At 40.1% G+C, this 27,270-nt stretch overlaps 1 protein-coding gene across 1 annotated transcript; it reads right to left on the bottom strand.

Moving 5' to 3' along the window:
* Window positions 1-3,124: 3,124 nt before the first annotated feature.
* On the bottom strand, window positions 3,125-5,304 carry LOC134480959 (protein NYNRIN-like). Its single transcript, XM_063270842.1, has 2 exons — window positions 4,788-5,304; window positions 3,125-4,601 (listed from the first exon to the last, which is right to left on the bottom strand). The coding sequence occupies exons 1-2, from the start codon at window positions 5,275-5,277 to the stop codon at window positions 3,259-3,261; spliced, it is 1,833 nt and encodes a 610-aa protein (XP_063126912.1). The 5' UTR covers window positions 5,278-5,304; the 3' UTR covers window positions 3,125-3,258.
* Between the last annotated feature and the right edge of the window lie 21,966 nt (window positions 5,305-27,270).

Raw genomic sequence — 27,270 nt, forward strand, 5'->3', positions numbered from 1 at the left:
AGGCTGAAACATTCTAAGCCTAGGTCAGCAGATGTAGGTGATAAACTAAAGCCTTCAAGGTCTTAACATGTAGACGTTTAGATAGTAGGAAGGCTGGAATGTTCCAGGCCTAGACCTAGACATGACTAAATAAAACTGCTCTGGGTTACCCTCATCTCCTCCCTTCATCCGAGCAAATCAAACAGAAGCAACATTTACATTTACAACATTTAACTGATTAAAAATTAACCCTTTCCTTTGCCAGAAAATGCCTTAGAATTTTGTAAGTATAATTTCCTTATGCACACTGAATACCAATAACTACTTGAATAAATATTCCAAAGGCCAACAAATTTATGTAAATTAAAATGAGTAAACTTAATTGCATTTCCATAGTCCCTGTACAATTATATGTAAACTAGCATCCAGTGAATTATATCATAAAATATCAATCTACCGTATGAATGTCATGGATAATTCTGTCATTAGTAATTTTTCTTTTTTTTTTTTTTTACTTTTTTTTTTTTTATTAACTTGAGTATTTCTAATATACATTTCGAGTGTTATTCCCTTTCCCGGTTTCCGGGCAAACATCCCCCTCCCCCCTCCCCTTCCTTATGGGTGTTCCCTTCCCCACCCTCCCCCCATTGCCACCCTCCCCCCAACAGTCTAGTTCACTGGGGGTTCAGTCTTAGCAGGACCCATGGCTTCCCCTTCCACTGGTGCTCTTACTAGGATATTCATTGCTACCTATGGGGTCAGAGTCCAGGGTCAGTCCATGTATAGTCTTTAGGTAGTGGCTTAGTCCCTGGAAGCTCTGGTTGCTTGGTATTGAAAAGCTCTCAGGGAGAACTTTCCCTCGGGATGGAGACCCTCCAACTTTAATGACCAGGCCGAGACACCACAGGATGCAATCAGCAAGAGGATTTGATTTATTGTCGGGATACACAGGTACCTGTGGGCGCTTCAGTCGCTCGGGGGACTGGCGCGCCCACGGAACCAAGGATGGGCTTTTTTATAGGATTTTGGGGAGCAGAAGCAAGCATACAGAAGCAGATGCATGGTTACAGGGATATCATTGGTGGATTCTAATGTTTCCTAGCTACCTTCCTGAAACATAACGGCTGACTCGGCCCCCAAAGGGTTCAGCCCGGGGGCAAGTTTCCTAGCTACCTTCTTGAAACATAACAACTGACTCGGCCCCCCACCAGGGTGTGGGACCTCTCCCGGGGCTTTTTCTTATTGTCAGGTGCTCAACCGCAGTCATCCTGTTGCCAGGCCTTCAACCAAACATCTCCTGCTTGGCAGCCGCTGTATACTCAGTGTTCTAACCTTTCCCTGAACCAGTTATCTTAAGTACAGCCTTGCAAAATGGCGTTACTGCTGCTAAGCTGGGGTCTTTCATTCCCCCATTTTTTAGCTAACTTTGAGTGAAATCTTTCACTCAACTTGGTCAAGAAATTTCTGTCTCTTGTTGTCTCAGCCTATGGTACTGCTGCGTCAGTACGAGGGTCTGAATGACTGAAAGTCTATCCCTCATGAACTGTACCAGCCTATTAAGGATGCAGGGTCCAAAAAGAAGAATTAGGAGAAGAATAAGTAGGGGTCCCATCAGGGTAGACAGGAGGGTAGCAAACCAAGGGGATCGGTTAAACCACCCCTCGAACCATCCCTGTTGGGAATCAAACAGTTTTTGTCTTTGGGCCAGGCGTTCTCGAAGCTTAGCCATATTATCTCTTACTATTCCAGTATGGTCTGCATAGAAACAGCACTCTTCTTTTAGAGCAGCACATAATCCACCCTCGCGGAGGAACAACCTATCTAGCCCTCGTCTATTTTGGAGGACCACTTCAGACAACGATGTTAAGGACTTTTCTAATGCACTCACAGACTCTTCTATAGCTTTAAGATCTGCATTCATGGCTGCTTGTAACTGACGGAAATGGCCAGTTTCAATGAGTGCAGTGGTCCCGGTCCCTATACCCGCGGCCACTCCCCCCAAGGTGATTCCTCCTAGGAGTAAAGCTAAAGTCAGGGTGGCAGGCTCTCGTCGAAAACGAGTCTGTTTCTCAAAAAACGAGTATATATACTCGGATTCATGGTAGGTGACTTTGGGCCAAATTTCTACTAATACACAATAGTCAGAGGATTGGTTGAGGACTGTGGCTGAGATACAGGGTGTTAGTCCGGTATTGCAGGCCCAGTATGTGCCTTTTGGGGCTGCCAGGAAGTAGTTCCCGATGGGAATCTTCTGAGTGGTGTTGCAGAGGGTCTGGTGTGTGTGGGGTACATTCCCCAAGCAGAGCCCTCGTCCCGAGACCTCGGGCAGAGTTAGTCTGTGGCTGGGGGTATTGGCACAACTGTCTGGGGCAGCAGTCAGGTTGGTGTAATTTCCAATGACTGCTACCCCTTCATAATAGGGCGGACCGGAAACGAGACACAACCAGCACTCCTGAGTCCTAAAAGGGTCTGAATAGTTGAGAGCCAGATATGCACCAGCCACCAAATTGAATAATCGATCCCCGGTGCCCGGCGATGGGGAGATCAAAATGGTGGAGCCCCCCGTTGTGGAGAAGGGGCTTGTGGGAGTACTACCAGGGGCCTGGGTGACCTTAGGCAATGACGGGGGTTGGGCTTGTGCCGGGAGCGAGGGAGGCTTCTGATCTGGTAGAACTGGGTTGGGTCCAATGGGTCGAGTGGCCAGGGGAGAGACTTGTCTATTTAGAGAGAACAGACCCACCGGATCGGTCCCTGTGACGTATAAGCGCAGGCCCCAAGATTTGGGCCCGTCCCAGGTCGCTCTTCTACCTGAGTCGGTGAAGTGGAGGACGAGGGGATTGCATTTCGCGTCCCGTTTACACAAGGTGTAAGGAGGCCGACCGTCTCGTTTCAGAGTTATCAGGTCCCAAGATGAGGATGGCTTCCAATACGCATCCCCAGTAGTCTCACATCCCCACTGGGCACAGTACCCACTCCCCGGCCCTCCGCACTGCCGGCTCACTCTGTGTCCAGGGCAAACGTAGATCTCTTTGCTGTGGGAAGCCGGACTGCAACCATAGTAGGTGGTTGAGGGATGCCAATTATGGGTAGTGCCAGGCTCCCACTTGTAGTCTATCACATCACAAAGGTCAAAGTATAAGGGAGGGAAGGCATCGGCCAGTGTCCCCCTTACGGAGGTAGCATTAGCCAGCCTTCCTGTCATGAGATTAGTGACTATCCAGGTAATGTTATAAATGTGGTGGGGGCTTATTCCCCCACTGACTCTAGGCCACAAAAGGACTAGGAGGAGCCACGTAGGAGTTTTAACTTTAAGGGGTTTGGAGTGCGCTGAACTCTCCATGTCTGGGGTGTAGTGTTGTGATTAGTCAATTCCTCAGACCGGACTGCCTTGACGTGTGATGCGTGGATCCAAGCCGCGACTCCGTCTACCTTTAGGGCGGTCGGGGTAGTCAGGAGGACGGTGTAGGGTCCTTTCCACCGTGGCTCGAGATTCTTGGTCTGGTGTCTGCGCACCCACACGGTGTCTCCAATCTGGAACGGGTGTGGCACCACCGGATGCTCAAGCTCGTCCTGGTAAGCAGCGGCCAAAGGTCTCCAGACGTCTCTCTGCACAATCTGTAGGGCCTGTAAATGGGCCCTCAGAGAAGGGCTGTCAGTGAAATCAGCAATGTTTGAATCAAAGAAATGGACAAATGGGGGTGGTGCTCCATACATTATTTCAAAAGGAGTTAGACCATGGGGGCCCGGGGTATTCCGGGCCCGATAGAGAACTAGGGGAAGGAGGGCCACCCAATCCTTTGAGCCAGTTGCAAGCGTAAGTTTGGATAAAGTCTCCTTAATTGTTCTATTCATGCGTTCTACCTGACCTGAACTCTGGGGTCTATAGGCACAATGTAATTTCCAATCAATCCCCAGCAATTTGGCCACCAACTGACTTACGTGGGAGACGAAAGCGGGCCCGTTGTCCGACGCCAACGCTTGAGGCATGCCATACCTGGGAAAGATTTCCTCGAGGAGCTTCTTGGTGACCATTTTTGCAGTCTCGTGCTTTGTGGGGAAGGCTTCGACCCATCCTGAGAAGGTGTCTACAAACACTAGGAGATACTTGTATCCATACATACCTGGTTTAATTTCAGTAAAATCAATTTCCCAATGGATGCCGGGACGGTGTCCCCTAGGACGAACTCCTTGTCCAATCATGGTCCTTCGCGGGTTAACCTGAGCGCACGCTTTGCAACTCTCAGTCACCTTTTGTATCGCTTTGTCCCGATTCAAAAACCACAGATTTATCTCTTCCCGATCTAGTAAGGTTTTCATCTTCTTAAACCCCAAATGGGTTAATTTGTGTAAAAAAGAGATCAATTCAAAAGTCATTTTTATTGGCATAACTGTCTTTCCTTTGTAGACCCACTGTTTTAGTTGAGGGTGGTAGATGGCCCCCATTTTTTTTAGGAGCTCTATGTCCTCATGGGCATAAACCCAACTGGTTTGTCCCACTGGTGGGGGCGTGGGTTGGTCCGGGCTATTTAAGGGCAAGATTTGTTTGCTCATGGCCACTTCTCGCGCCGTGGCATCGGCCAGCCGGTTTCCTCGTGCCTCTGGGTTGTGCCCCTTCTGGTGTCCTGGACAATACATAATACTCAGTCTTTTGGGCAAGAATAGGGCTTCTAAGAGGGCCAGAATTTCAGCCTTATTTTTAATATCTTTACCCTCAGATGTGAGCAGCCCCCGCCTCCGGTAGATCTCCCCGTGGATGTGTGCCGTGGCAAAGGCATAGCGGCTGTCTGTATATACATTTAGCCTCTTACCTTTTGCCATCTTGAGCGCCTGAGTCAAGGCGATGAGTTCAGCCCGTTGTGCGGAGGTACCAGCAGGCAGGGCTTTTGCCCAAATTACTTTGTCCTCCGTAGTGACCGCAGCTCCAGCCTTTCGCTCTCCCTCTGCCAAGAAGCTGCTGCCATCCGTGTACCATGTGTGGTCAGCATTCTGAAGAGGCTGGTCCGATAGGTCCGGCCTGGTTCCATGTACTTCTGCGATGATTTGTAGGCAGTCATGTTGTTCTGCCTCCTCTGGTAGAGGAAGCAAGGTGGCAGGATTGAGGGCGACTACGGGCCCAAACTGAACCCGTTCTGCATCCAGTAACAAGGCTTGGTAGTGGGTCATGCGGGAATTAGAGAGCCAGCGGTCTGGGGGCTGCTTTACCAAGGCCTCCACTGCGTGGGGTGCTAGGATGGTGAGTGGCTGTCCCAAAGTCAATTTTCCAGCATCCTTGATCAGGACAGCAATAGCAGCCACCATCCTTAGGCACGGTGGCCAGCCGGAGGCCACAGGTCCAGTTTCTTAGACAGGTAGGCTACAGGGCGTTTCCAGGGTCCCAACCTTTGTGTTAGGACCCCTTTAGCATACCCCTGTTTCTCATCGATGAACAGTTCAAAAGGTTTGGTAATATCAGGGAGACCCAAGGCAGGGGAGGACAATAAGGCCTGTTTGATGTTTTCAAATGCTTTTTGCTGCTCTGGTCCCCACTGGAAGAGCACCCCCGGTTTAGTGAGGGGGTACAAAGGGGCTGCCATTTCAGCAAACCCAGGAATCCAGAGGCGGCAGAATCCCGCTGTCCCCAAGAACTCTCGTAGCTGTCGGCCATTCTTGGGGGCAGGGGTGCCGGCCACAGTCTGTCTCCTGGCCGGGGTCAGCCATCGCTGTCCATCCCGTAGCTGGTAGCCTAAATAAGTAACCTGGGTCTGGCAAATTTGAGCCTTTTTGGCAGAGGCTCGGTAGCCCAATTGTCCCAAAGTCTGTAAGAGGGATTCAGTTCCCCGTTGGCATGCAGTTTCAGAAGTGGCCGCTAGGAGGAGGTCATCTACATATTGCAGGAGTATGAGGGTGGGATGCTGAACCCTAAAGTCAGCTAAGTCCTGATGTAAGGCCTCATCAAAGAGCGTTGGGCTGTTTTTAAACCCTTGAGGCAGTCTTGTCCAAGTTAATTGTCCTGAAAGCCCTACTTCAGGGTCTTTCCACTCAAAGGCAAATAAGGGTTGGCTTTTCGGGCTCAGCCGGAGGCAAAAGAAGGCATCTTTCAGGTCCAAAACCGTATACCAAGTATGTGTAGGGGGCAGTGTACTGAGCAAATTGTAAGGGTTTGGAACAGTCGGATGAATATCTTCTACCCTCTTGTTGACCTCTCTCAAGTCTTGTACTGGCCTATAATCTCCAGTGCCGGGTTTCTTTATAGGCAGAAGAGGCGTATTCCAAGGCGACCGGCAGGGAACTAGGATGCCTTGATCCAGAAGCCTCGTAATGTGAGGCCTTATGCCTTGATAAGCTTCATGTGACAGAGGGTATTGTTTTATGGAGACTGGAGTTGCAGTGGCCTTTAACTGTATAATTAAGGGGGGCTGTTGGAGGCGAGACTCTCCCAAGTGATAATATAAGGAACCTGGTCAGGATGTCCGTGGATGACCCGATCTTTAACCTGTAAAATAATGATCTTATTAAATGTGCCATTCACTGGCCATCCGGCTCCGAAGGTGGGCCACTCGGATGTGCAGAGAGTCTGCCATTTTCCTTTTTTAACCTCGACGGACTGGTTGTGTGCCCGGTCGTGGACGTCTTTCCAATGATCAAGAGTGAGACTTAGGGGCGTTGTTAGGGACTGTCCCATGTTAGTTCTAAGGAAGATTAGAACACAGAGAAAACAAACAACACCAACAGTCAAACAAACAACAGACAGGCGTGCTGCACGGCTTTGGTACCAAACTGAAAGCAAAAAGTCAGATAGAGGTGGCAAAAGTCCGGGGCCCTCTGAAAGCCAAAAAATACAGACAGAGGTGCCGTTAGTCCGGATCTTTCTCCTCTAACCAGAGTCCCAGATTGGGGCCCGAAAAGTCGGGCCCCTAGCACCCTTGGAACGTCTTCCAGGGCTACGGGGCGAGAAGTCCGAGCTCGTCAGCTCCTTCTTTGTCCCGCCCAAATTCCAAACAACCTGGCTGAGCGCTCACAGAACAGACCTGGCTGAGCGCTCACAGAACCTGGCTGAGCGCTCACAGAACAGACTTGGCTGAGCGCCCACAGAACAGACCTGGCTGAGCGCTCACAGAACAGACAGAATAAGGTAGAACGAGACAAAATTAGACAGACAGACAGACGCCGGCCCGCTTACCTCCCAGTGGGTGGTCGGTGGTCCCTGGGTGGAGGATCTCCTTTTCCGGCCAATGCACCAAATGAAAAGCTCTCAGGGAGAACTTTCCCTCGGGATGGAGACCCTCCAACTTTAATGACCAGGCCGAGACACCACAGGATGCAATCAGCAAGAGGATTTGATTTATTGTCGGGATACACAGGTACCTGTGGGCGCTTCAGTCGCTCGGGGGAATGGCGCGCCCACGGAACCAAGGATGGGCTTTTTTATAGGATTTTGGGGAGCAGAAGCAAGCATACAGAAGCAGATGCATGGTTACAGGGATATCATTGGTGGATTCTAATGTTTCCTAGCTACCTTCCTGAAACATAACGGCTGACTCGGCCCCCAAAGGGTTCAGCCCGGGGGCAAGTTTCCTAGCTACCTTCTTGAAACATAACAACTGACTCGGCCCCCCACCAGGGTGTGGGACCTCTCCCGGGGCTTTTTCTTATTGTCAGGTGCTCAACCGCAGTCATCCTGTTGCCAGGCCTTCAACCAAACATCTCCTGCTTGGCAGCCGCTGTATACTCAGTGTTCTAACCTTTCCCTGAACCAGTTATCTTAAGTACAGCCTTGCAAAATGGCGTTACTGCTGCTAAGCTGGGGTCTTTCAGTATTGTTGTACATATGGGGTCTCGAGCCCCTTCAAGCTCTTCCAGTTCTTTCTCTGATTCCTTCAACGGGGGTCCTATTCTCAGTTCAGTGGTTTGCTGCTGGCATTCACCTCTGTATTTGCTGTATTCTGGCTGTGTCTCTCAGGAGCGATCTACATCCGGCTCCTGTCAGCCTGCACTTCTTTGCTTCATCCACCTTGTCTAATTAGGTGGCTGTATATGTATGGGCCACATGTGGGGCAGGCTCTGAAGGTGTTCCTTCAGTCTCTGTTTTAATCTTTGCCTCTCTCTTCCCTGCCAAGGGTATTCTTGTTCCCCTTTTAAAGAAGGAGTGAAGCATTCACATTTTGATCATCATTCTGTCTTGAGTTTCATTTGTTCTAGGCATCTAGGATAATTCAAGCATTTGGGCTAATAGGCACTTATCAATGAGTGCATACCATGTGTGTCTTTCTGTGATTGGGTTAGCTCACTCAGGATGATATTTTCCAGTTCCAACCATTTGCCTATGAATTTCATAAAGTCATTGTTTTTGATAGCTGAGTAATATTCCACTGTGTAGATGTACCACATTTTCTGTATCCATTCCTCTGTTGAAGGGCATCTGGGTTCTTTCCAGCTTCTGGCTATTATAAATAAGGCTGCGATGAACATAGTGGAGGACATGTCTTTTTTATATGTTGGGGCATCTTTTGGGTATATGACTAAGAGAGGTATAGCTGGATCCTCAGGCAGTTCAATGTCCAATTTTCTGAGGAACCTCCAGACTGATTTCCAGAATGGTTGTATCAGTCTGCAACCCCACCGACAATGGAGGAGTGTGCCTCTTTCTCCACATCCTCTCCAGCATCTGCTGTCACCTGAGTTTTTGATCTTAGCCATTCTCACTGGTGTGAGGTGAAATCTCAGGGTTGTTTTGATTTGCATTTCCCTTATGACTAAAGATGTTGAACATTTTTTTAGGTGTTTCTCAGCCATTCGGCATTCCTCAGCTGTGAATTGTTTGTTTAGCTCTGAACCCCATTTTTTAATAGGGTTATTTGTCTCCCTGCGGTCTAACTTCTTGAGTTCTTTCTATATTTTGGATATAAGGCCTCTATCTGTTGTAGGATTGGTAAAGATCTTTTCCCAATCTGTTGGTTGCCATTTTGTCCTAACCACAGTGTCCTTTGCCTTACAGAAGCTTTGCAGTTTTATGAGATCCCATTTGTTGATTCTTGATCTTAGAGCATAAGCCATTGGTGCTTTGTTCAGGAAATTTTTTCCAGTGCCCATGTGTTCCAGATGCTTCCCTAGTTTTTCTTCTATTAGTTTGAGTGTGTCTGGTTTGATGTGGAGGTCCTTGATCCACTTGGACTTAAGCTTTGTACAGGGTGATAAGCATGGATCAATCTGCATTCTTCTACATGTTGACCTCCAGTTGAACCAGCACCATTTGCTGAAAATGCTATCTTTTTTCCATTGGATGGTTTTGGCTCCTTTGTCAAAAATCAAGTGACCATAGGTGTGTGGGTTCATTTCTGGGTCTTCAATTCTATTCCACTGGTCTATCTGTCTGTCTCTGTACCAATACCATGCAGTTTTTATCACTATTGCTCTGTAATACTGCTTGAGTTCAGGGCTAGTGATTCCCCCTGAAGTCCTTTTATTGTTGAGGATAGTTTTAGCTATCCTGGGTTTTGTGTTATTCCAGATGAATTTGCAAATTGTTCTCTCTAACTCTTTGAAGAACTGGATTGGTATTTTGATGGGTATTGCATTGAATCTGTAGATCGCTTTTGGTAAAATGGCCATTTTTACTATATTAATCCTCCCAATCCATGAGCATGGGAGATCTTTCCATCTTCTGAGGTCTTCTTCAATTTCTTTCTTCAGTGTCTTGAAGTTCTTATTGTACAGATCTTTTACTTGCTTGGTTAAAGTCACACCGAGGTATTTTATATTGTTTGGGTCTATTATGAAGGGTGTCGTTTCCCTAATTTCTTTCTCGGCTTGTTTCTCTTTTGTGTAGAGGAAGGCTACTGATTTATTTGAGTTAATTTTATACCCAGCCACTTTGCTGAAGTTGTTTATCAGCTTTAGTAGTTCTCTGGTGGAACTTTTGGGATCACTTAAATATACTATCATATCATCTGCAAATAGTGATATTTTGACCTCTTCTTTTCCGATCTGTATCCCCTTGACCTCCTTTTGTTGTGTGATTGCTCTGGCTAGAACTTCAAGAACTGTATTGAATAAGTAGGGAGAGAGTGGGCAGCTTTGTCTAGTCCCTGATTTTAGTGGGATTGCTTCAAGTTTCTCTCCATTTAGTTTAATGTTAGCAACTGGTTTGCTGTATATGGCTTTTACTATGTTTAGGTATGGGCCTTGAATTCCTATTCTTTCCAGGACTTTTATCATGAAGGGGTGTTGAATTTTGTCAAATGCTTTCGCAGCATCTAATGAAATGATCATGTGGTTTTCTTTTTTCAGTGTGTTTATATAATGGATTAGTAATTTTTCTTAAGTGAGATATTCTACAATGACTTGCGTATATTTATTAGACAATATAGAGCCTTAAAAGTATCACATTTACGCTATTGTGCTATTCTTTTCTGTATATTAAAAATTCCAGTGTTATATATTGTACTTTTAAAATGATATTTATTGTTTTAGATGATGATGATTTCATATCTTAGAGAAAAACAAGAGCTATGAAATTTGAAAATGACACAGTATTATATTCATTCACTAAATCTGTAGTGAGGGTAACTGATCTCATGGTGTTTTCTTTCCTCTCCTATTCTTAAACATTAAATGCACTGTAGGCATTATCTTGTTCATATTTCTATTTTGTATGGAATGTTGAATAATCTATAGTTAAATACTTTCTTAACACTTTGAAAAATGCAAGAGTTTAATAATTATAAATTAACTGGGATAATAAATGCATTCTAAGCATAGTAATATAAAATCACATTTTGTGAATTCTATGAAATGGGTAATTACTAGACAGACAATTTTCAAAACACATACATAAAGAGACATATACTATTTTAGGAGTCATTCATTGGTAAGTAAGTAGAGTCAACACACAATAAATTTTTAGGAAAAAAACTATCCATAAAGTAGAAGTATAAATAATACTTTAAAATAGTGACTTGCAAAGATGGTTAGTCATTAAAGAGCAATTGCAGATCTTCCAGAGTACCTGCGTTCAATTCTCAGCACCTACACAATGCTTAACAATGCCATAACTTCAATTACCTGAGTTCTAATACCCTCTTCAGGCTCCTTGGCATCTGTTACACATGCAGAAACACACACACACACACACACACACACACACACACACACAAACACAAACCATAAAATAAAATAAACAAATCTAATTTAAAATACAGATGAAAGTACTATACCAAATCAAGACTATGTATCACCAATTGCATGGTATCTGTCAAAGACCCAGATACCATAGGGCTAAACAAAATATCAACAAATTAATTGTAACAAAATATAATAATGTAATTAAAATCATGATTATGTGGTCAATGTTTTAATGTGCATGCTTAATGTGAAATTTTGGAACTATAAAAGTTATTTATTGACCAAATAAAAACAGTAACTTCTAAGTTCATATTAATGAATTCAAATACAGATAGAAATAGAACAGAATTCTTCATATCACCATGAAGAGAAACAGAAGGAAACTTCCCCAAATTGGTTAAGTAAAATTCAAAAGCAAGATCAAGGAGTCTATAGTTAAATTAATAAGCTAAGCATCTCCATTCAAAGATCAATGAAGTGGAATTCTCTGGCCAATTAGCTCTACAACCACTGAGAAGTTTGAACACATGTAATAAGTGAAAAATGAAGAAGGAAAAAGACTTTCAGGTCTCATGATACTGTCAAAAAGCACAAAGAAAAAGGTAATCATGACAAAAACGATATGGGAATTATTGATCTAGTAAAGTAATGTCCCAAGATCTGAAATGTTATGAGCAGAAGTGCACTCCCTTCCACAATATCACGTCTTCTTACAGATGAGCAAATGAAAAGGAAGGCATTAATCTAGTATGAGTGTGGGAAAAATTTAGACAGATAAAACTGAGAGAACGCCACGTGATAGAGACGGAAATCCAAGTGAAGAAGCTGAGGTCACAGAAATGAAAAGGGAAAACTGGAATTCTCGGGAAAGGAAGGTTCTATTCTGGAATTTCTGATTTCCAAGTTTTCTGTCTCAAGCACTTATTTATTGATTGATTGATTGATTTTACTATACATGTATTATATTACTACATTATCATTGTATCTCTAGGAAATAACACACAATCATTCTCCCTTGTAGTATCATTGAAATTTTTCAATTTTAAGTCATTTGTATAGTACCATGAGCATTAAGGTATAAATTGAGATTATATATAATTTACATCCAAATTTATAAAACTGATATTGAAATTATAAAATAAATAACTAAGTAGAGTGCTGGGTTACTTCTGAGTAAGCATAAGGAAGCATGACCATGGCAGAGATCAAATCCGCATGGTAGTTCTCTCTATTGTCAACTTTCATCTCTCATTGAAGAAGCCTTGGTCTTCAGCAAATGGAACCCCAATGGTCAAAATGTTGAGAACTACAGACCTGTGTCTCCAGCCAAAACTCGTACATCTTCAACACAGTCCCTGCTTATGGCTCAGGGAACTGCATGGAGGAGGGGATGGAAAAAGTGTAAAAGCCAAATGTCTGCTATGAAATTATACATTTATACCTGACAGAGATCTGAACACATGAAATCTCCATGATAAAGTTGACTAAAGAAAACCTGAGCAGTGACAACAGCAATTGACAAGCCAAAGTAGATGGAGAAGCCTAATAGGCTACTGTTATATGAAAGGCTACACAGGCCATTAATGGTTGGGAAGAGAAGAAAAAAGAGTTTTCTTCAGGGGTGAGTTCCTTGATAGGTAAACCTACCCCAAGTGGGCAGCCCTAAACACACACACACACACACACACACACACACACACACACACACACACGTAACAATGAATGGGTTAGCAGGTTGTATTTATATATTTATATGAATGTTTATATGTGTATGTTGTTGTATATGTCTATAACAATACTAATTAAAGAATAAAAGGTCATGTATTAGAGAGTGTAAGGGCTAGAAATAGGGAAGTCATAAGGAAGAGGAAGAAATCAAATGGTGGAAATAAAGTACTTTTACATAAAATTCTCAAACGATCTTAAAAAAAAATCAAAAAGCTGATTTACCATCTTGAAATCTGATCACAGTTTAGAGAAGTAATTTAACACTATGCTAGTAAAAACCTGACTACTGATTTTAAAATTTAAAGATCAGCCTTTTAATTTTGTTTGGAAAAAGCTTTATGTACAATTCAATAAAATACTGAATGAAAGGAAGTTTATGTGAAATGAATAATGTATATATAAAATACAGGATACCCTTTCAAAGAAGTTTATTCAGTAATACAAGGTACAATTAATCTCTATGGTTGTAAAAAAAATCATATGATAAAACGCATGAAGCCTATCTCAAGAGATAACAAATGAAATGATTATAGCAGTAATTTCAAAACACCGAATTCTGCCTCTCAGAAAGTATTGTTTTGGAAGCATTACATAAAATTTAGACAATTTTAAGGTTTGGCTCTCTGATATAAAATTTTTTCAGTATAGATATAGAAAAACTTAAAACAGAGTAAGCCTTAATGTATTAAAATGAAAACATTCTTGAAGAAACTGAGGAAATCACTGAATTGAATGAAAATGCTATGCAATACTTACCTAGACTAGATATGCTAATATGCATAATGAACTCGTGGAAGGAGTTTGGAGAAAAAGATGTTGTCCTTCAAGTAACTTTACAAATCCATGGACTCCATCATACTAAAGGGCAATAAATTGTAGACAATTATGCTTAATTGATAGCTTTATTCTATGGTGATATGGGTCAAAAATTTCAATCCTTTTATATGTGTGTACTGGATTGGAAAAGTCAAGTCTGACATATGGTTAGTAGTGATGAAGTAGTAATTTGTATATAAAGGGAATATGCTAGGATCAATCATGTGTTATTTGATTAGAATTAGATGCATTTATGTGAATTGGGGTTTCCTTAATATAGGTACAGCTGGTTATGAAGATAAATGATAAAAGATATATTAAACTAATCACCATTCATGTATTACTTTTTTATGTACTGAACTCAATAGAGAAGTAGAATACCATAGCAGAAACAAACAAACCACCACCACAACAGAACTCAGCATCTACTTCATGCTTTCTACATAATTGTCTAAGTAATAGAACCAAGTATTCTTTCAAAAATTGCTAATTCTAATATTTACTCAAGAAAGAAACATGACCCTGATTCAAGTAGAACATAACCCTGGAGTAATAATAGCTAAAATAAAACTTATGGTTTGGTATTACATTTTATTAATATGTGCATATCTCTGGGTTGGAACACCAACATGACAACAAGCAGAAAACAAAACTGTCTATCTACCTAAGCATTCTGGAATAAGCCACATGGACACAGGAAGCAATAAAATAATATCTCAATGCAAATTCTGAAAAATATTCATAGTAAGTAATAAAGTAATAATGAATATTAACCCAATAACTGTACATATATACAAGAATGCATGTTGCACTAATTAATGATTTGTTAAAATACAGAGCATTAAAGTCCTTCATGAAAAAAAAAACTTTCTGAATATTTTATTGTGATATTTGCTCTCATAGAGATAAAGAATAACTCCCTCCATTACAGAATGGCTTTCTGTTTTCTGCACCTCCTACACTGATGTCAACATGTGTCTTAAAGTACGAGTAGTTGATCAGTGGATAAACTTGAATAAATCTTACCTCAAGCCACCTGTCAAAATAATCACTAACAATAATGGTGTGTGGATATGGACTTTGGGTATCATTGCTAGATGTGATTTCAGGGAATGTTGCTGTAGCTGGTCTTTAGCCAGATACCAAAGCCTTCATCTTACTGTGGGAAAAAAGCAGTTAAGAAGAAATAGCTGACCATTTGAGGGTTGAGGCCACCCACCCATCTCAAAACTATTAACCCAGAATTGCCCCCGTCTAAAGGATATGCAGGGACAAAGAGTTGAGCAGAGCCTGAAGGAAAGCTCATCCAGAGCCTGCTCCAACTGGGATCCCTTCCATCTGAACCCAGACACTATTACTGATGCCAAGAAGTACTTGAGGATAAAAGTCTGCTATAGCTCTCCTCTGAGAGGCTCTGCCAGAGCCTGACCAATACAGATGAAGATGCTTGCAACCAAGCAATCAGACTGAGCAAAGGACCCCAGTGGAAGAGTTAGAGGAAGGATAGAAGGAGCTGTGGGATTGCAAACCCCTTCAGTTCCTTCTGTCTTTCCTCTAAGAACAACAATATCAACCCACCAGATCCCCAGAGCTGACAGGGACTAAACCACCAACCAAAGAGTATGCATGGAGGTATCTATGGCTCCAGCTGCACGTGTACAAGGGGATTGACTTATCTGGTATTAATGGGAGGGAGGCCCATGGTCCTGTGGAAGTTTGATGACCCAGAGGAGGGCAATGCTAGGGTGGTGAGACAGGAGGAAATCAAGAGGAAAAAAAGTGGATCAGAGACTGAAGGAAAGGCTATCCAGAGACTGTCCCACTTAGGGATCCATCCCATATGCAGTCACCAAACCCAGACACTGTTGCTGATGCCAAGAAGTGCTTGCTGACAGGAGCCTGATATAGCTGTCACCTGAGAGCCTATGCCAGAGTCTGACACAGAGGTGGATGCTGGCAGCCAACCTCTGGACCGAACACAGGGACGCCAATGGAAGAGGTAGGAGAAAGATTGAAGGAGCTGAAGGGGTTTGCAACCCCATAGGAAAGACAACAATATCAACCAACCAGACCCCCTAGACCTCCAGCGACTAAACCACCAACTAAAGAGTACATATGGAGGGACCCATGGCTCCAGTCACATATGTAGCAGAGGATGGCATTGTTTGGCATTAATGGGAGGCGAAGCCCTTGGTCCTATGAAGGCTCAATGTCCCAGTGTAGGGGAATGCCAGGGCAGGGAGGCAGGAGTGGGTGGTGGGTGGGGGAGGACCCTCATAGATGCAGGGGAGGAGAGATGGGATGGGATGAGATGGGGGTTTCTGGAGGGGAAACTAGGAAAAGGGATCACATTTGAAATGTAAATATATAAAATAAACAATAAAAAAGAATCCCTGAGAAGCCCTTCTTCCTGCCAAGGTTGGACCCCCCACCAGGGCAGGGGAATGTCAGGGGCGGGGGCGGGTAGGGAGGATGGATGGGGAACACCCTTAAGGGGAAGGGAGAGGGGATAGAGGACTTATGGACAGGAAACCAACAAAGGGAATAACATCTGAAATGTAAATAAAGAAATATATCAAAAAATAGCTGGATGTTTTAGCATGTACTTAAATAATCCTTGGTATTTTGTTCAAAAGTAACTATTAGGCACATTGTTCCAATAATACTAACAATCTTCCCAGACATTAACCAAGATATCAATGACATAACAGTGTGAATTTACTAGTTTTTAATGGCCTACTAAACTAGAACTACACATGTAAAAGTAAAGGTATTTTTGGAGGTCAAGCTCTGCTCTGTAGATATTTTGGGAATTTATCTACTTTCTAATTTGGTTGAGAAATTTTGTATATGTGTGTGAATCTGGGAGTATTTAAACGTATTTGAAAGTGTGCAGTATTTTATGAATTATCAAGTTTATTTATAACCATAAATAGTATGACATACTATCTTTATTATTATTTCTTTATGGAAAAAATCATAGTTGGAAAAAAAGCATGTTAACAACAAAATAATGACTTAGATAGGAATGAGGAAGAGTCTGGTTCAGAGGGCAGTGTTTTGCCTCCTGAGACCATCTAAGGGGACCCACTGGCATGAATTGAGGCAAAGCACCGATCTTAGTTATATTTCCTACTCTCATAATGAAATACCCCAGCAGACTTGAATGCTGCGAAACTGTAAGGAGAAGGTAACTATTTGTGGTTCACATGAAAGGATTCAATCAACCATGATGGAGAAATCGAAGGTGTGGGACCCAAGCAGCTGGTGCATTGCATCTTTACTTAAGAAGCAGAAAGCAGCCAATACCGTTGCTCAACTAGATTCCTATCTTTCCATTTTGTATTTCATTTTTAGTTGCTCAATAACTACGATGCCTCCTCTCCCTCCCTCTACCCAGTCCTGTGTGATCTTTCTGCACCCATTCAACTACATAGCTGCTTTCATGAACTGTGATTGTTTGTGTCTACTTGTACATGGGTGTGTGTGGGTATTTGAATACATCAGTGCGACTTGCTGAGTCTCTTTCCTGTTGGTAGTAAGTGAATGTCTTCAGAGCCAAGACATTTGTATGGCTATATGTTTAGGTTTTCTTCAGTTCAGAGTCTCAATCCCGGGAAGAGTGCGGCCAGTTAACAGGGGGTTGTTCATCTCTACAATCATAAATAAAATGATATTCACATGCATATTTTTATTTTTGATGATTTTAGGTCCTGTCTAGGTGACAATCAATATTAACAATTACTACATCAGAATTTTTATTTGCTTACTTTTTGGGTAATTCAGTTGAATACTTTTATTTCAACCAGAAACTCCCCTACCACTTAAATATGCTCAATCTAGAACACAAAATTTCGTCCATAGTAATTATTGTTATGTTTCAGCAACAGAAATAAAAAGACAAACACATGTTGTATTATCTGCATGCAGTTGAACTGTCTTATTTTCTTTATGTTATCAGAAATCCAATTGCTGTAATCTGTTTATTATCTGTACTTGAATAAGAATTAAAACAAACTATTTCCACCAGGACAATTAGGTTTGCAGTTAAAGGAAAATGCTTGATTATACATTTCAGAGACTCTGCCCATTCCATGGTCAATATCATATGAGTTACACAACTGCTACTGAGGTAAACCGGGGAAGTGGGCATGGGTCACAAAGAAACTGTCCTATTCTCAGATTAATTTGGAGTTACTTTATTCTACATTGAGAGCAGAGAAGCACACAGGAGTCCATTCTCTATGCATTTTGCTAGATCATTGAAGTTTAAGAATCTCATACTATTCAGACAATTCTTTTCAACTAATGCTTTCATTTTTTGACCTGGGTAAATATGCACCACTAACTGCATTAGTCAAGGTGGGTATTTTCAAATCCCATCAAAACTTTATTATGTGTAGAATTGTCTGCAGGATACAGAAATATACAAAGAAATAAATTTGTTTCTGGCCAATTGCTATGCCCACTTATCTCACAAAATACAGAATCTCTTCCAGGCACTCCTCACTTCTTAAGAGTTAAAATGAGATTCCTGTAGTGAGTTTCTATCACAAATAAAGTATACGACATCCATATATCCCTATAGATTTGTATAATTAGAGAAAAATTAAACTTAGGCATCAATTTAATTTAATGAATATACATACAAAACTAGAAATGATCTTTAAGGTTTCAATTGCTTTGTCTGCCTCTAAAACTAGTTGATTACTCATAAAAAAAGAAAAAAAAACACAAACTCTAAAAAGGAGAGGGAGAGGGAAAATCAATATTATTTAATATAAATATTTAACTGAATGATAATATGAGCATAGTTTACAAGACGATTATAGGGACTTTCTAAATGGAAATATAGAAAATATTTTTTCATTTTTATCCATGTAAGTTTTCTTCTGGATCAAGTAATTTCTGTGAAACTTGAATTTTTATATTATTATGTTACTTTTTATTGTTTAATTTTTCTTATTACTATCTCACTGTCATCATTTGTTAGCTTTTCATTTGATACATATATGTATACACTCTACATGAAGCCATGTTTTCATCAAAGAAGACTAAACAAAGAAAGTTATTTTCTGAACAAGAAATATATTAACCAAATTCACTTACAAAATAATACAGTTATAATGACAAGCTTTCTACTTTTAGTTGTTCAAACCATAATTACCTGTCAATCTCTGGAATAAAAATGTATCTATATATTTTCATAATATAATAAAGGAGAACTCTGGATATTCATATAGGCTTAAAATTGTTTTATATTAGAACTGTGCAAAACAAATATGCAATTGCTATGTAATAAATAGTTGTGGTGTGATATCATGCTGACCTTGATTTTACATTGTTTCTTTAGTCAGGGGTACTAGAAACGTAATTAGTCACAAAACAGCTGGATTAAAATTCAAATGTATCCTCATCTTGTTTTCTACCATAATTTATTGTATTTCAAAGTCTGAGTACCTAAAGATTTATATCATTATAGCAGGTTTGTATTTCTCACAGGTAATACTCAAAGGCACTCTCCATTTTGTAGACACAGTCATTTAAAATTAAAAATTAATTTCCTAGTACTTTATTTAATGTTGCAAAGGAGTCAAGGGCCTTTAGTTTGGTCTATAAAGGAGCTATAAATATTTTAAAAAGGAATGAGAACTCATAATTTGCTGCCATTGCCCAGGTACATGATCGCAGGCTGATTAATTACCATCAATCTATCATTTACCTCACTGCTTGTTAAGCCGAGATAGCCTTACCCACAACCCCTGTCTTCATTTTATTCTATGCTTATTGAATTACAAATAACATAAAAGGCCATTTTCTTGACAATATCATATTTGAAACCTACAACAATTATTCCACAAAATAATCACTGTTTTTCTATTAATAGCCAGATTTACACGTTGCATTATTCTTCTCAGTTTTACGTAACCACATGCCAAAGATTGGAAGGTCTATACAACATATATCAATTTTGTTACAACCCAGGATTCTACAAAGCCAAGATCAATATGTCTGTAAGTCTGGTCTACGGGGAGGCTCTCATCTTTAGCTTGCAAAGAACTGCCCCTCCATTGTGCCCAATTATCTTTGAAAGAGCTCTCTGCTGTGTTCTAAGGCCATTACTTCTGCACTGACAATATCCCCTTCCAAATCTCATTCAGTCCTAATCACCTCTCCATGGACTTTCTATCCACACACAGTGAATTCAGGTTTGAAGTACTCAGTGCATACCTCAAGATATGTGATCCATTCTACCTAGGAAAATCTACCCTTCTTGCACAAAATAATCTCAGCCCATCAGCAAAAGAGTGTTTGAAACCTTATTTCAATAAAAGTATGCACAAAGAAGTCAGCAAACCAGTTTTTATAAAGGAATTTTAGGAACGAATTGGGTAGTCTTTTTTCGTTGTTTGAAAGAGGCCATTTTATTTCCCCAAGACCCTAGAAACCTATTGGAAATGTTTTATAATGTAGAGTTGAATCATATTTTTCAAAAGCTCTTAAGGTCCTTATACTATAGATTCAAGAGGGTTTTTTTTTTATTTTTAAGCAGATAAAGCTCTGAAAAGAGCTACTCAGAATACACTAAAATGTGGATTTCTTCATATATATGCCAACTCTTTTACAGTTCACATTTATCTCTGGTTCCTAAGTATCCACAGGGTATTTTGAGAGTTTATTATACACACATAAAACTGGAAGAGAGGAGTTAGTCACTGTTAAAACACCACAAGTCTGCAAAATAGATCATCTTACTATAACATCAAGGCGTACAAACCCTCAAGAAAATGACAACTAATCGAAATTCAGAGACGTTGAGTCTAGTCCCAAAGGATACACCTAGGAAACAAACCTTAACCATAATACACATGGAGCCTTATAGAAGAGAGAAGAAAAAGCGGTAACAGCATCAGGGAAGATGTTTGGGTGATTGTGCTTCCTATCATCATCATAAATTATGCCCATGAAGTATCACAGCATGACTGTCCAACATGTCCTAACCTGTCCAGGTCTACAGACTGTGTCTTGGTTTTCATTTACTTCATGGCAATGTCCACTTAGGATAAGGGAATATCTGACATATTTCTCTGTCTATATATGGATTGCCTCAATTAGGACAATTTTTCCTAGTTCCGTTTGTATAATTTTCATGATGTCATTTTCTTTAACATGAGTGATAATCATGTACAAAAAGTTATATGTGTACATACATATAGAGATAGATAGACAGACAGATGATAAAGATATTCAGGAGTGATATAGTTAGATATAAATGCAAATCACGCTAAACTTTCTGAGGAAAATCCATATTGATTTCCATGGTGGCTGTATAAGTTTAAACCCCTACCAGCAAGGGAGGAGTGTTCCAGTTGTTCCATATCCTCACCTGCGCGAGTTGTCACTTGTTCTTGATTTTAGCCATTCTGTCAGGTATATGTTGGAATCTCAACGTAGTTTTTATTTGCATTTTCTTTAAAAATATTAAACATTTCTTTAAATATTTCTTAGCCAATCTATAGTCCTCTATTGAGAATTCTGTTTAGATCAGTATCTTATCTTTAGTTGGATTATTTGTTCTTTAATATATATTTTCTTGAATTCTTTAGATCTTTTAGATATTATTTTTCTATAAGATATGGAGTTGGTAAAAATATTTTCCCATTGGGTAGGCTGCCAATTTGTCCTGTTGGCAGTTTCCTTTCACTTACAGAAGATTTTTACTTTCACGCAGTACCTTTTTTCTTTTTAGCATAATCTTTTTAATTTTTTTTATTTAGTTTTACCCTCCAGATTTTATTCCCCTCCCAGTCTACCATCTCACTGTAGCATCTCTGCTGTTAGGTTCCATTCACAGTGTTGTCTCCTGTGCCAAAGCATTCAGATATATTCCCCGCCTCTCTTCAGGTTCAGCTACTCTGGTTTTGTGTTGGGGTGTTGGATGGACTTAGACTTGAGTTTGCACAGCATGATCAGTATGTATCTCGATACTCTTCACATACAGACATCAAGGTTGAGCAGCACCATTTAGTGAAGATGCTGCCTTTTTTCACTGTGTATTTCTGACTTCTGTCTCAAAACTCACATACCCATGGATGTTTGAATTTATTCTTGGGGTTTTAATTCTACTTTGTTGACCATTATATCTTTTCCTAAATGCTAATTCCATGCAGTTTTCATTACTATAACTGTGTAGGTACAACTTGAAATCATAATGTACAGCAGTTCTTTCATTGTTTAGGATATTTAAGCTACCCTCATTTTTTTAAAGTCTATATGAAGTTGAGAATTGTAATCCCAAGGTCTGTGAAGAAGTTTGTTGGAGTTTTGATGTGGAGTGCATTGAATCTGTAGGTTGCTTTTAGTGTATGGCCATTTTTATTAGGTTAATTCTACTGATCCATGAACATGGAAGATTTTCCCACTATCTGACCGTCTTCATTTTCTATCTTGAAAGAGTTGAAGATTTTATCATATATATTCTTCACTTGTTTCATTTGAGTCACTCAAGATATTTTATGTTATTTGAGGTTTTTGTGGTTTTTCTCAGTCTATTTTCCATTCGTGTACAATTAAGGGAATTTGAAGTTTGTTCCTTTTATCCCTGATCTCTCTAGAATTTTTATCACGAAGAAATATGGTCCCAGGTTCTGCCTCTCCTCCCTGGGTGTTTGGACACCACTGGTACACTGATTCAGAGAGAACAGGATGCTGTGCAGAACAGGTGGGATCTGCAGACTACCTCTTCCCTCTGGAGTATTAGAAGCTGTAGCCACCCCAATGCCAGGAGGGGTGAATAAGAGTCCCAGATAAATACTGTAGTTCTGTGCCTTATGCTTTCTCCCTCTCAGGTTATCCAGATTCTGCCACACACTGGGATGAAAGGATGAATCAGAATGGGCAGGATCGCTGACTGGAGTGAGTAGGGTGGAAGGCACAGAAGGCCTTCTCCAAGAATCTTACTGTTCTGGTTCTTTTAGGGAAAGGCCTTCTCTGCTGATCCTTAATCATCTCTTAGATGATCTTAGTCTCTTCAAATTCCTTTACTCACAGTAAGTCTAATGCATACACTTTATTCAGTGTTATAGAGTTGGGGTGAGAATATAGAGGGTAGGAAAAAAAGGCATTGACTAACAGCTAAGGTACCAAGATGCCTCATCAGCATGGAGAGTAATTCAAGGTGCTGGGTACATGACTAACTACCTGTGACTACCTACCTGGTTGATGGTCAAATTGTTACAATCTCTGAGGCCACAGGGAAAGGGGGAAAGACCTTGTTCCACTCCTGTCTGCATTTTGGGGATAATACCTACTTGACCATGATGAATGATCCTTTGGATGTTTTCTTTAATTCAGTTTGCAAGTATTTTATTGAATATTTTTGCATCTATATTCATAAAATGACTTTTGTAATTATCTTTTTTTTGTTAAACCTTTTGGGTATTTAGGGTAACTGTAGTTTCCTAATATGAGCTGGGCATTATTGCTTCTGCTTCTATTTTGTGAAGTCATTTGAGGGGTCTTGGCATTAACTCTTGTCTGAAACTCAGGAAGAATTCTGTTCTAAAACCATCTAGTCCTGAGCCTTTTTTACTTGGCAGAATGTTAATGACTGCTTCCATTTTATTAGGGGTTATAGGTCTATTTAAATATTTGTCTTATCTTAATTTACCTTTGGTAAATGGCTACTACCCAGAAAATTATTCATATATTTTAAATTTGTCAACTTCACGGCATATAGGTAAGTCCATAGCGTTTTCTGGATTTTCTCATAGTCTATTGTTTTGTCTCCTTTTCATTTCTAATTTTGTTAATTTGCATGTTCTCTCTAGGCCTTTTGTCTGGTTTGGATGAAGTTTATTCTATCTTGTTTTTTCAAAGAATCAACTCTATTTAATTGACTCTTTGCATTGTTCTTTTTGTTTCTATTCTGTTTCAGCTCCCAATTTAACTATTTCCTGCCATCTAATCCTTTTTAATATGCTTATGTCTTTTAGTTCTAGTGACCTTAGTTGTGTTAAGTTACTAGTATGAAATACCTCTATTTTTATTATGTAGGCACTTAGTACTGTGAACAGAGCTCGTAGAACTACCTTCACTGTGTCACAAAAGTCTACGTATGCTTTGTATTAACTTTCATTCATCTAGAAAAATTATTTTCTTAATTTCTCTCTTAACCACTTTTTTCCATTCAGCAGTGAGTTGTTGATTTCTCATGTGTTTGTAAGCTTTCTGTTGTTTTTCTTTAATCTGTAGTCCTGTGATAGGATACAGGATGAGTTACCGTGCCCTGCCTCTCTGCTGATGGTACCTGGCCATTGCCAGCATGCCACTCAGAAGAGGAAGAATGAAATGTGAAAAGGGTCCACAGACCATGTCTTCCTTTACTGAACTGGACCAGAAGAGGAAACAGACCACAACAGAAATCATGGAGTTTGGGATGAATGCTATGGTTCCCATATTCCTGTCTTGGTACCTGTTCATGGCCCTGCATACTACCGGGAGTCAGAAACAGAGAACTGTAGTCTATGCTCCCCTCAGGGTGTCCATGTTCCATTGGGAAGGGGAAATTGTTGCCCCTGAACAGGCAGCAGTGATCTGATTGGAAGTAAGTGCCAAGAAAATACCTGAGGGGCTAGAGGATGAAAACCCTTCCTTGGGACGTTTTGGCACAGCTCTTTAAGCAGAAGGGATTCCCCACAGTATCCTTACTAAAACAGGTCCTGAGACAATACTGCCTTGTTCATACTTGTTTATTTGGTGGTGGATATGAATGTGTATACTTTATTTGGGGTGAACTAGGGGTTAAATCCTTTTGCAGAAAGGAATATCCAGGAAGGGAAGCTCATTGGTTGATGGCTTGAGCTATACAGATACCTCATTAGCATGGAGAAGAACTCCTGGTATTATGCTACATGACCCAGTGACTATGATACTCAGTGGGGGTATTATGGTTACATGTTCCAGAGCAGATAGAGACAGGTAGGGAATGGTTCTACTACTGACATTCTCAATTCTGAGATTCCTGGGGTTTGAGATCTTTCAAACTTATCATTTTTTAATGTTTTTCTGGAATCATGGTCCTACATGCTCTACAAGGGTGATATTTCAATGTTCTTAATTCTGTTGTGACTTGCTTTGTGTCTGAGTATGTGGTCAACTTTGGAGAAATTTCCACGAGAATTAGTGTAAAAAGTATATTCTTTGTGTTTGGGTAAAATGTTCTGTAAATATTTGTTAGGTCCATTTGTTTTATAAAGTCTATCATTTTTTTTTGTTTTTGTTGTTGTTTAGTTCTGTCTGGATGAACTGCTTCTTGGTGAAAGTTGTGTATGAGTTTTTCCAATTTGAATGTGTGTGGACCAATATGTGATACAAGCTACATTAGCATTTCTTTAAGAAACAGGTGTACTTGTGTTTAGAATGTAAATATTAAGAATTGAAATGTCTACTTGGTTGATTTTTATTTGATGAATATATAGTGTCCTTCATCATACCTTTTGGTTAGTTTTAGTTTGAAGTCAATATTTTTAGATATTAAAAATCTATACTGCTTTTCTTTCAAGGCCCATTTGCTTTTTACTCCTTTACATCGGTATCTATTACAGGTGGTATCTATCCTTGATGTTGAGGTGTATTTTTTTGGATGCAGCAGAAGCATCAAATCTGTTTCTGTGTCTACTTTATTTTCTGTGTCTTTTGATTGAGGAATTGAAGCCATCGATATTAATATTTTGTTCTCATTGGTAGTGATGGTAGTGAGTGTGTGTGTGCTTCCCTTCCTTTGATTTTGACAGTGTCAGAATATTTATTTCCTTTGTTTGCATGTACGTGCTTAACCTCTTTAGGTTGGAGTTTTCCTTCCAGCACCTTCTGCATGGCTGGCTTTATAGATAAACTTTTAAATTTAAACTGTGGAATATCTTATTTTCTCCATTTGTGGTAACTGAAAATTTGGCTGAGTACAGTAGCCTGTGGTGGTGTCTGTGCTCCCTTAGAGTCTGGGTAGAGCCCTCTGGCTTTTAGAGTCTTCACTGATAAGTCATGTCTGCCCTTATGTAAAAATGAATTTTTTTCCTTTGGCAGCTTTTAACATTCTTTCCTCATTCTGGATGTCTTGTGCTTTGATTTTTATATAGCAAGGGTACATTGTCTTCTAGTCTAATCTACTTGATATTTTGTATGCTTCTTGTATCTTTATATGCATCTCCTTCCTTAGATTAGAAAAAATTCTTCTGTGATTTTGTTGAAAATAGTTTCTGGTCTTTTGAGCTGGAATTCTTCTCCTTCCTGGAAACCTGTTATTCACAGATTGTCTTGATGTTTTGAGTCAGGTGTTTTTTAGATTTATCATCTTCTTAGATGAATTTACATCTTCTATTATGTGTTTAATGCCCAAGATCTTAGCTCCTATCTCACGTATTCTGTTGCGGAAACTTGTCTCTGTAATTAATGTTTGAATTCTTGCTTTTTTCCTTTCCTCCTTCCTTTCTTTTTCCCAGTTCCAGAACTTCTTCAGCTGTTGTTGCTTTTTTCTTATTGCATCCATTTCCATTTTGGGGTGTTGGATAGTTTTATTCATTTCCTTTAACCGTTTGTGATTTCTTCAACTTTTTTATTAGATTTATTCATTTCCTTTGATCAATTGCCTTTTCTTGTACTTCTTTAAGGATTTTATTCATGTCTTCTTTATGGACTTCAATCATCTTTGTATAGTTGGTTGTAAGATCGTTTTTATGTTTCAGTTATGTTGGGGTATTCAGGGCCTGCTGTTATAAGTGTGCTCTACTCGGCCCATATTGTCTTGGCTATAACTGTGTTCTTATGCTTCTGCCTGGGCCATAGGTTTGGGGAGATTATAAGTCTGGGTACTGATTTCTGGATTCATTTTGATGGGCAGCTATTTTGATTTTTTGTTTTTTGTTTCTCCTCTGAATTTTCAAAATATGATATCTGTGGTTGCCTCCTCAGCTGGTGTGTGACTGGAAGGCCTGTTGACATTGGACCCTGGGATACTGGGTTGACAGAAGGGACATAGGGGAAGAAGATATTTATGATTCATTTAGGATAGGGTAGATATCAAGACAGACTTTTCCTGATACAGTGCTGAGTATGAGAGGAGGTGGATTAGGTCTCAAGTGCAGCTGAAAAACCTGAAAATTAATATTATGAAAAAAAACTATAAGGCTATAAATATTTCAACTGAAGACAATTGAATCTGGTATGAAGATAAAAAATTGGTTTAAAAAGTGAAAAGCAATGACACACCAAGGGAAGTTAACTGACCAAATTGGAAAAAAAACAAAATTGTCAGTGTATTTCCTGAGTCTATGCCATTATATATTTTGAATATGTATTATAAAGAAAGCTAAATAGAATTCATGTTTTACTGACTTTTGTAAGCCCTTCTTTGTTTCTAGATGAAAGGTACTTAGACAATTTTTAACCAGTCAATACCATTTGACCAAAATATAACTATAGCATATTCTAAAATTTCTGTTTTCTTGTCTAAGTTTCTTCTCTTTTCTGTTTTTGTTTGTTTGTTTTATTTTGGTTTTGGTTTTTGATTCTTGTCTGTTTCTTTGTTTTAGCTTATTAAAGGTTGCCCATAGTAGCCAAAAATGACAATTTTCAGATATCAAATTTGGG

Source organism: Rattus norvegicus, chromosome 11 (genome assembly GCF_036323735.1).
Source record: "Rattus norvegicus strain BN/NHsdMcwi chromosome 11, GRCr8, whole genome shotgun sequence".
Lineage (NCBI taxonomy): Eukaryota > Metazoa > Chordata > Mammalia > Rodentia > Muridae > Rattus > Rattus norvegicus.